This window comes from Sus scrofa, chromosome 3, assembly GCF_000003025.6.
Source record: "Sus scrofa isolate TJ Tabasco breed Duroc chromosome 3, Sscrofa11.1, whole genome shotgun sequence".
Lineage (NCBI taxonomy): Eukaryota > Metazoa > Chordata > Mammalia > Artiodactyla > Suidae > Sus > Sus scrofa.
This window is the reverse complement of record NC_010445.4, coordinates 103086948-103098583: the sequence shown is the minus strand read 5'-3', so window position 1 is coordinate 103098583 and position 11636 is coordinate 103086948. Positions and strand designations below refer to the sequence as shown.

The 11636-nt window shown below is 37.7% G+C and overlaps 1 protein-coding gene across 2 annotated transcripts in view; it reads right to left on the bottom strand.

The window, feature by feature from the left end:
• EIF2AK2 (double stranded RNA-dependent protein kinase) overlaps positions 1843-11636 on the bottom strand; it is a 55713-nt gene continuing 45919 nt past the window's right edge. Inside the window, exons 15-16 of one of the 2 annotated variants that reach the window (XM_021085862.1) lie at positions 11130-11180; positions 1843-11052 (exon numbers count right to left, since the gene is read on the bottom strand). In XM_021085862.1, coding sequence (XP_020941521.1) covers positions 10930-11052; positions 11130-11180 — 174 coding nt within the window. In that variant the 3' untranslated portion in view covers positions 1843-10929. 2 annotated transcript variants of the gene reach the window in all.

The window sequence follows — 11636 nt, the reverse complement described above, 5'->3', positions numbered from 1 at the left end:
TTAATCCAATCTCTGCCTTAATTCCTCCAGCCTTAAGATAGGAGGTCTCATTTCAGGATGACTCTAAGTCATTTTTAAAGTTATTTTTCTATCTTAAGATGAATTCTGCTTGCCTATAATTAACTGAATACAGCTAAAAACACACCACGTGACACACCTAGAGCACTCCATCCAAAGTTGGACATCAAAATCATGAACTTTTTTTCAAAGTTCACAAGTCCACGCCACCCCTTTGATTCGGCTAGGCCAGGAGTTTCTGGATATCTCTGTTTCTCTAAGAGTTCTAAGAGTGACTCTGATTATCACCTGTGGATGAAAACTAGTGCCCTAAGTTAAACTAGAGCATGACTGTTCTTTGGGTAAAGTTGTGACCTCACTTGTACAGCTCACCTTTTAGTAGCATTGAGCAAGAGGTCAACCTCTTATGAGAAACAGCATACCTGAAAACATAGCAAAAGCTAACTTACACTTGCCCAAGTTAAAATAATCAACAATACAACTTGTATTAGCCTCTGACATAATGTGACCCAATTTACTTATTACCAAGTTAAACTTGGGGAGCTTTAAAAAATAATAATATAAAGGTCCCACCCCCAGAGATCCTCACATAATTATTCACTGTGGCCCATGCATCACTACCCACACTTCTGAGATGCAGCAGAGCCTGAAAACCTAGTTGATTTCTGGGTCTCAGTTGTTCACTCAGAAAATGAATAATTTTTTTTTTTTTTTTTTTTTTTTTTTTTTTGTCTTTTTGCCTTTTCTAGGGCCGCTCCTGTGGCATATGGAGGTTCCCAGGCTCTAGGGGTCTAATCGGAGCTGTAGCCGCTGGCCTACACCAGAGCCACAGCAACTCGGGACCCGAGCCGCGTCTGCAACCTACACCACAGCCCATAGCAACGCCGGGTCCTCAACCCACTGAGCAAGGCCGGGGATCGAACCTGCAACCTCATGGTTCCTAGTCGGATTCGTTAACCACTGCGCCATGACGGGAACTCCCTGATTATTTTTATTAATATAAATCCATATACAAAATATTAGAGCTTATATAGTTAGATAACACTGACATTTACCTTTTCATTTAAAAAATAACATTGTTTTAAACACAGATTTTTTTAAAAAAGGAGAATACCTTCTTCTTGGAATTCTAGTCATATCCTTTCCTATCATTTCACCCAACATTCTGTCATTCAATCAGTCCCAAAGCCATATGGATTGTTTCAAACAGAATGCAGTTTGGAACAGGCTTCCTTTTCTCCCCTTACTGACTCTGCAGCAACCTGCCCCATGGCCTAGAATAGCTTGAATATGTTGAGAATGTAGAATTACTTTGATGGAACCCATGACTCCACCAGAGTTGTCTGCATTTCCAGGCCAGAGGCCAGAACTCAGCCTCCCTTGCAGAGAGGGAGACATCCCTCCATTTTACCACTGACTGTTAAAAATACAGGCTTTCAATATGAGTAGAAACTTATTTTTACTCATATGAGTAGAAACTTATTTTATTTTACTCATATGAGAAAACTTATTTTTACTCATATGAGTAAAAATTTACTCATATTTATTCAATATTATATAGGCATTTTACAACTTCATAACTGTACAATAATGAAAACCAAGGGAAGGAGTTCCTGTCATGGCTAAGCAGTTAACCAGAATAGCATCCTTGAGGACACAGGTTTGATCCCTGGCCTTGCTTAGTGGGTTAAGGATTCGGCATTGCTGTGGCTGTGGCATAGGCCAGCAGCTACAGCTCCGATTAGACGCTTAGCCTGGGAACCTCCATATGCTGCGAGTGCGGCCCTAAAAAGACAAAAAAGAAAATAAAACCAAGGCAAGAAAAACACTGAAAAGCCTTTTTTATTTTCTTTAGAACAATGTGAAATTTGAATCATAAAGTAAATTTTAACATATGCTGTCATTTACTTTTGTATATTCTGTACTACATTTTCAAAGTTCCATCTAGAATTTCTAAAATGCTTCATTTTTCCAGTTATAAACCCAAAATACTAGAGCTTCTAAAATTCAAACTAAATAGGCTTTAATGTACTAAATTGGTTAACCATATCCACCATTACTTTGTTATTTATTAACATTTATTTGTTGAAATTTTACAGTGAACATTATTTTATTTAGTATTACGCACACTTTGTGGGATCAAGCATATCAAAATTTTAACACTTTTATTCCCCACTAATTCAAAAGCACTTACAGAGTTCCTGCTTCATGCAGGGTAATACACTTGAGGCCTTGGGGCAAATCAAAATGAGAGAGCTTGTCCCTGCTTTCCAGAAATTCACATGGATGGAAATACCCATTCAAGAATGAGCTCCAAGGCAGATTGGTCAATACAGATCTGAAGTACTAAACAAGGGAAGTACTGCGGAGACATTTCATTCGGAGTGGGAAATGGTAGAACACTATGGTAGCAGAACATAATTTTGATATGCGAAGTTACAAGGAAGGAGTTACAGTATGACCCAGTGCCTCCACCCCTAGGTATACACCCAAGGGAAATGGAAACCTGTGTCCATGTAAAACATGTACACAAATACTCACAGCAACATTATTCATAACAGCCAGAAAGTAGAAACCCAAAAGTCCACCAGCTGATGAAGAGGTGAATTAAATGTGTTATAGCCAAGTAATTGAATATTATTTGGCAAAAACAAGGAAAGGAATGTCTAATTCATGCTATTCCACAGATGAAACTTGAAAATGAACTAAGTGAAAAAGACCACATTTTCATTTGTTTCCTTTAAACAAAATGCCCAGAATAGGCATGTCTATAGAGATGGAAAGTAGATTGCCTAGAGTTGAGGGAAGATGAAGAATGACTGCTACTGCAGTTTCATTTTGAGGGTGACAAAATGTTTTAAAATCAACTGTGGTGATGTTTGCACAACGCAATATACTAAACACCACTGAACTGTATACTTTAAAGAGGGTGACTTTTATGTTATGTGAATTATGTCTCAATAATGCTGTTATTTTTTTAAAAGGTAAGGGGAGGTATTTCCTAATAGCCTGGTGGTTAGAAGCGCTTCCACTGCTGTGGTTTGGGTTTGATCCCTGGTCCAACAACTAAGATCCCATATCAAGCCATTAGAGGCCATAGCCGAAAATTTTAAAAATAAATTTAAAAACATAAAAAGGCTAAAGGAGATTTCAGGTAGAAACCATAGCAGGGAAGAGAACAAAAAGACAATCCACAGAATGGAAAAAAATACTTGCAAATGAGGCAACCGACAAGGGATTAATCTCCAAAATAAACAAGCTTATATTGGTAAATATCAAAAAACCAAACAACCCAATCAAAAACTGGACAGATCTAAATAGATATTTCTCCAAAGACATACAGATGGCCAAAAGGCACATGTAAAGATGCTCAACATCACTAATAATTAGAAAAATGCAAATCAAAACTACAATAAGGTACCATGTTACACCAGGCAGAATGGCATCAACACAAAGTCTACATAAATTCTGGAAAGGGTACAAATAAAAGGGAACCCTCTTACACTGTTGGTGGGAATGTAAATTGGTACAACCACTATGGAAAACAATGTGGAGATGCCTCAAAAAATTAAAAATAGAACTACCATATGATCTCACTCCTGGGCATCTATCCAGAGAAAACCATAATTTGAAAAGATATATATACCCCAATGTTCACTGCGGCACTATTTAGAATAGCCAAGACATGGAAACAATCTAAATGTCCATCTACAGAAGAATGGATAAAGAAGATGTGGTAGATATATACAGTGGAGTATTACTCTGCCATAAACAAGAATGAAACAATGCCATTTGCAACTACATGAATGGAACTAGAAATTATCATACTAAGTGCAGTTAGTCAGACAATGAAAGACTAACATCATATGATGTCACTTATATGTAGAATTTAAAAAAGGATGCAAATGAACTTATTTGCAGAACACAAACAGACTCAATAGACTTTGAAAATAAACTTATGGTTACCAAAGGGGACAGGTAGGGAGGGGAGGGATGGACTGGGGTTTTGGAATTGGCACATGCACACTGAGGTATATGGAATGATTGACCACCCCGGACCTGCTATACACCACAGAGAATTCTACCCATATTCTGTGATAGTCTACGTGGTAAAAGAATCTGAAAGACAACTGGTGTACACGTATAACTGAATCATTTTGCTGCATAGCAGAAATTATCATAACATTGTATATCAACTATTCTTTAACAAAATTTTTTAAAATGAAAAAAGAGAAAAAAAAAAAAAAAAGAAACCATAGCAGAGAGCCATAGAAATGAAAGCCTATCCAGGTAATCTTGAGCAGATCTGTGAGGCTATGGCTTATTCAGGTAATGCTGAACACAGGATGGGGAACAGGAGCCCTGTGGAACCCATTTCAGACTTCTGGTCTCCTGTTAGAATGTAAATGTGTATTGTTTTTAGCCACCAATTTTGTGGTAACTGATTACAGCAGCCATAGGAAACTAATACAGGTCCCAATCAATCTGATTCCTCAAGAGCCACACATATTTGAGAGGTATTTGGTTTGCCTCAAAGTTTTACCCATTACAGAGTTATCAGTCAGAGTGTAAGCCATCAGTGGGACCTCTGTACACCTATCAACTCTAGTCCCTGTGTCTGTGACTATTCTAAGGAAATGTGGGGTTGGGCTAGCTCACAGTCACAGAGGAAGAATCACAGACATTAGGGAGTGGATTGACATTTAGCTTTTGTTTCTGAGCCCTCTTTCTTCTATGTAATCACTCCCTTGGCAATGCCTTGGGTTCATAGTTAAGCATCAGGGCTTACTTCCAGATAACATACACATCGTCTTCTGTGTATGATTCTAGTTTATCCTTTTTCTCAGGTTCCCTCCTGCATTTTCTGTAGTCTGCTCTACATCCTCCCATGAATATGACAGCAGCACCTCAAACTCAGCATCTCCAAGTGAGATCCAATGCTTTGCCTCCCAAATGCACTCCACCCCACCAGGTAGACACATGAACAGTGGCCCCACTATTGGCTTAAATTCTGACTCAAGACTGTGCAATAGGTAACAGTGTGAGACAAAATATCTCTCGAATATGTGTGGCTCCTTGAGGGGGTTAATTTGATTGAGACCTATACCTTCTATAACAGCATCACACTCCTGGCACTCACTATCAAACCCACCTGGAGGTAGTCTCTGACGCCCGCTTTTCCCTAAATCCTCACATCCAACTAATTGCTAACTCCTCTTGGTTCTCTCCTCTCCCACTATTCAGGCGCTCAGATTTCTGATCTTTCAAATACAGCATTTTCTGAATCAAATAATGCCGTTTGAAGCAACATGGAAGGCTCTAGAGATTACCATACTAAGTCAAGTAAGTCAGACAGAAAAAGACAAACATTATATGATATCATTTATATGTGGTATCTTAAAAAACAGATAAAGATATAGTATTATCCTGCTCCAACCCATTCTAAACACAATGTTTCAAAATGAAGGTTGTGTCACATCCCAGCCTAAAAAACAAAAACCTCTTTGTCACCTTTGTAGGTTGCTGGGGCTCTAACCCATTCTAAAAATTCATAAACATTTTATCCCATCTTTCCCATTCAGCTTTAGAGAAGTTTATCTTTACAGAAGAATCACAGATAATAAATGCAAAAGGTTTGATAGAATCTCCAAATCACTATTTTGCAAATCCTAATGAAATAATAGATCCAGGCAATAATCATCAATGGCTGCTAACAACATTATGTGAAAGACTGATAAGGAAGATTGATGGTAGATGGCACCGAAAATCACTGACCAAACTTAAGATCACTGAAAGTGGAACAACTATATATCATGTGCCTCCTGGAGTGATGCAAAAGAAAGTACACAGCATCACCTATGGAGTATTCCTGGAAAAAAATTTCAGACAAGTTTCTAGATCTAACTAGACACCATGGGGATACCATCAGCCGGATCTTGAATGGAGGAAATTCTATAGAATATATGATTTAGTTATTTCCTCATATAAATAGCAAGAGGAAAGAAATTAAAAACAGGGTGAATGTTATATAGAGTTTTTAAAAGAGACATACTAACTAAATGTAATGTTGGATCCTGACTTAACCTGGAGGAAGATATTTTTGAGATAGGAAAATTGAATACAGGCTGATTATGACATGATTATTAAGGAAATCTTATTAATTTTGTTGAGTGGCAATGATAGTGTGGCTTGATTAAAATTATGAAGACCTTATCTGTTAAAAATCAATTTTTAAGTATTTACAAGTGAAATGATACAATGTCTAAGATTTACTTTAAAATCCTTCAGCAAAGACATTTTTAAAAAGGAAGGGATAGGAGTTCCCGCTATGTGCAATGGGATTGGCAGTGTCTTGGGAGTGCTGGGACGCAGGTTCAAGCCCTGGCCCGGCACAGTGGGTTAAAGATCCAGTGTTGCCTCAGCTGTGGCTTACATTTCAACTGCAGCTCAGATCTGATCCCTGGCCCAGGGAACTCCATATGCCTTAGGGCGGCCAAAAATTGGAAAAAAAAAAAAAAAAAAAAAAAAAGGAAGGGGTAAATAGAACAAGGCAGGATATTGATAATTGTTGAAGCTGGGTAATGGGTACATGGAGTTTCCCTATTCTAGTCTCTGGTTTATATGTTTTAACATAAAAACTTATAAAACTAAATGAATAACATTGAAATTGTTCTATATTCCATAATGAAAAGTTTACATGCCAAGAACCTCAAGTTATGGTGAATACTCAAGTGGGAAATAGATGCGGAGTTTCTCTCTCAAGGAGATATACTAGATAATGGAGTCTTGGGAAAGCTCATATTTAGATTTCTAAACATTTCAGACATATGTGTGCTTGTATGGATATGTGTGTACACACTTGTATATCTATGCACATCTGACTTCATGGACATGCAACCTATGTGGTTGCATAAGGCCACATGTTAATTTTTGAACGAGGCCCTCATATTTTCATATTGCATTGGGTCCCGCAAATTAAGTACCTAGCCACACACACACACACAAACACACACTCTTATGTATGTGTCTATTTATGCTAAGTACACCTAATACAAATAACATATGTGCTGAGTATGTTAAATATATATGTATTTATGTTAGGTGTACATTTAATAAATAATATACGCGGGGATTAGTGATAAACATTTTCTAGAAGTTCTGTTTCTAGTAAAACAACTAGGTCAAAATAGCTCTTTCAAAATCTCTGCATGCATGTAAGTGGATTTTTGTTTGTTCTGCCACACCCAGGGCATAGGGAATGAATCCAAGCCACAGTTGTGATGTAGGTGGGATAATTAACCCACCATGCCACGGCGGAAACTCTGTGGTTTTTTTTTTTTTTTTTCCTTTTCAGGGCGGCACCTGTGGCATATGAAAGTTCCCAGGCTAGGGGTCAAATGAGAGCTGCAGCTGCTGGCCTACACCACAGCCACAGCAACTATGGATCCGAGCCATATCTGCAACCTATGCCACAACTTGTGGCAACACCGGATCCTTAACCCACTGAGTGAGCACATCCTCATGGATACTATTCGGGTTCTAAACCCACTGAGCCATGATGCGAATTCTTGTGTATGTGTTTTAATTGGCAAATAAAGCCCCGGGCCTTTGCCCTGCTCCTCCTCTGATTAAGAGGATATTTTTTATTTACTATAGTTTTTAGGCTGAGAAAATATATACTTACAATAAAATAAAAGCTTCCAAGGGGCACTATATATTTACTTCATAAAATTAATTACTAAATGTAGCTAACTGTAGTACAAACATTAAAGTGAAAGGATATATAAAACACTGAATCACCATGTTGTACACTTGAAACTAATATAATATTGTAAATCAACTATATCTCAATTTAAAAAATGAAAGAAGGTAAAAATAAGGCCACATTCACACTAATTTGCCACTCATTGGTTTTTCTTTTGAATTTAGCCTTATTCATTAATTCCAAATGGTATTAGTTTAAAAAAAAAATCTCTCCACCCAGAAAAATTTCAAACCTATAGAAAATCTCCAAGAATAATATAAGAAATATTTCTATATTCTCTATCTAGATTTATCCATTTTTCAATCGTTAACATTTTGCCATTTCCTATTTCTGCGTGTATACACATATATATATATACACACACATCGATGTATGTATACACACATACATTGATTTTGCTGAATATTTGGAAGTTGCAAACATCACGCCACTTCACCTCTAAATATTTCTGTGCACACTGCCTAAGAATAAGACTTTTCCTGGCATGACCACTCTATCATTATCACACCTAAGAAAATTAGTAATTATTCCGTAATGTCATTTTTTTTCTTTTTAGGGCCGCACCTGCAGCATATGGAAGTTCCCAGGCTAGGGGTCGAATCGGAACTGCAGCTGCAGGTCTATACCACAGCCACAGCAATGCAGGATCTGAGCTGCATCTGTGACCTGCCCTACAGCTCACAGCAACACCGGATCCTTAATCCATTGAGAGAGGCCAGAGATTGAATTCATATCCCCATGGATACTAGTTGGGTTCTTAACCCACTGAACCACAATGGCAACTCAGTGAGAATTCCCACAATGGGAATGTCATTTAATCTTCAATCTATATTCAAATTTCTCAATTGTCTCAAAAGTGTCTTTTACAGCTATTTGCTGGGTTTTTCTTTTTTTGATATCCAGGTTACAATCAAGATTCAAGCATTCCATTTGGTCATTATATCTCTCTCATCTCTTTCTATTTAGAAGAGTTCCCCTACTTTTTTTCAGGATATTGACTTTATGAGAAGCCCAAGTTACTGACTTCGCTCAGGCTTTGTCTAATAATTTCCTCATGATTAAATTCCAGTTAAACACTGTGGGCAAGAAAACTAAATAGGTGAGAGTGTATAATTACATCACATTGGGAGAGGCATGATGTCAGGTTCCCCTGCTTTTGATGATGCTAAATTTAAACACTTAGTTATTATAGTGGCAAGATCTTTTTAAAGATACACATTCTCCTTTGTAGTAGCATCTGTGCGATTATATTTAATTCTTTTCATAGTGCCTGTTTCCCAATACCTCTTCAACCAACAGGTTTAGCATTCACTGATGAACCTTGCCTTAAATACTGCTTGGGATGCTGAAGATCATAGTCATTGATTTTAGCAGCATTTAAAAAAATTGTTATAAGCCTTTACAAAAGTATTTTCTATTACTGTGATTTTTCTGCTGAGCCTAACTTTGCTCATTTTAAAAATTGTAAAATTACATGACAATTTTAGAATGGGTAGTTGGTTGCTGTAAAGCTAAAAGTAACCCTCAAGTTCTTCCAAGATACATCCCAAATTATCTTCCAGCACTCCCTACAGCAATTCAAGGAAACAAACTAGTATACCCAGTGTTCCTCACATCTATCTTTTCTAGCACACATGTCATACCCCACGCCCAGACTACCCACGAACTCTCCTCTCCATTCATCTAAATCCTTCTCACACAAGGAAGTCTCACTGGAATGTCACTTCTAAGCCCTGTGCCTTGATATCTCAGAATAGAGTGAATTCGCCCTCCAGACTGACTGTTTTCTTTACTCAGCCACTGCCTTATTGCACAGTTAGCATCTCTTTAAAGTAACTGCTATAATAGGTTAAAAAAATGTATTTAGGTCATGTCTCCAATAACATCACCTCTGTGCCTCCTCAGAGATAATCACCATTAGAATCTAATAACAGTTCTCACTCTTTTTTTGGGGCCACAACCATGGCATGTGTTAGTTCCCAGGCCAGGGATCATACCCTTGCCACAGCAGGGACCCAAGCTGCTACAATGACAGTGCCAGGTCCTTAACCTGCTGCACCACAAGAGAATTCCTAGTAATTCTCATTCTTTTCCTTCCCTTTATTGTTTTACCACATTCATTTGGATACCTAAACAAACTAATTTCCCTTATGTTCTTAAACTTTGCATTAATGGAATCATTCTGTATAAGCTTTCTGTGATCTGTTCTGTTTCTTAGCATGTTTCTGAGAGATGTAGCACATTGGTGCATTTGGCTGCAATTCATTTGCACCGCTGTATAGTATTCAGTGTGTGCTACGGAACATAGCCATTCTTCTTCAGGTGTACATTAGCATTGTTTCCTGTTGTTTTGACTATTATAAACAGGGTTTCTATGAACATTCTTGTGGGCATGTAAGTAGGAATGGAATTGGTGGCATTTCAGAGACCACTGTATACATTTAACTTTGCTAGATGGTACCAAATTATTTTCCAAAGTGATGGTACTTATCTTTTTTACTTATCGCTTCATGGTTACCATATTTCTCCATCTGGATTGATAGGTATTTAAGACAGGGATAGGTCTTATTTTTTTTGGCCTAGAAACAGTAGACATTTAATAAATTATATTAACTGATTAACTAATTGGTATAAAAAAGAAAATTTGAGGGATTTTTTTCCCATCTTCATAATAAGGTGATGAGTCAGGAAAAAGTCAAATTTAAGATTTTTTTTTTCTTTTTTGTCTTTTTGTCTTTTTGCCTTTTCTAAGGCCATTCCCATGGCATATGGAGATTCCCAGGCTAGGGGTCTAATCGGAGCTATAGCCGCCGGCCTATGCCAGAGCCACAGCAACGCGGGATCCGAGCCGCATCTGCGACCTACACCACAGCTCACACCTGATCCTCGACCCACTGCGCAAGGCCGGGGATGGAACCCGCAACCTCATGGTTCCTAGTCGGATTCGTTAACCACTGCACCATGACTGGAACTCCTCAAGAATGTTTTTAAAGTAACAAAAAAAAAAAATGCAAACCTTTCTGCAAATGTGGCAAAAAAATTAAGGGAAAATGAAAATAGAAGGGAAATACCATCAATAATTCCCAGCAAATTTTAGACAGTTACAGGAAAATCAACTATTAGAAGCAGGATATTTTTTTTAGTATCTAACATGTGTTTCGTTTCTTTTTCTCTGTGACGTTCTTCCACTCCTTCAAAGTCTTCAGTATTTCAGATGCATTAGGTCGTTTCTTGGGGTCATTTGAGAGTAATTTTCGTAGAAGACCTTTCTGTAATGACAGTAAGAGTCAATGCTAGGAAATGAAACATGGCAATAAATAAAATTCCAATATTGTTAAGTGCTTACTTCTTTGTAGTTAAATACATCTAAGACGCCAGCCTTCAGGCATTCAAAAAGCTAAAAAATAAACATACACATATTCATTAGGCAATTATCCACTTTGGAGAAAAAACAAACTTAAGAAGCACTCAAGGCTGGGGATACCCTAAATCTAGGATTTTCCTAGATCTTTGGAAAATTTCTTTCGCCAAGAAGCAAACAGGAATCCTCTCCCCAACCCACACCATGTAATGACCATCCTGAACATTACAGCATGTGCAAGTGTTAAGAGCATCATATAAATTATCTCCGTCCTTTTTGGAACCCTGTGCAATAGGTATTTTCATTATCCCTGTTTTATAGAGGAGAAGGCTCACAACTCCAGGCGAGTCCCTTTTACAAAGCTTTAGACTAGGATATACAGTTGCCTGCAGCCTTCAGTGGCTCCCTGCTATCTTCTCAAGGAAATCCATATTCTGCCTTAATTTAGCCCAATATATCTTTCCAGTACCATCAACCACGATTCCTTTGAGT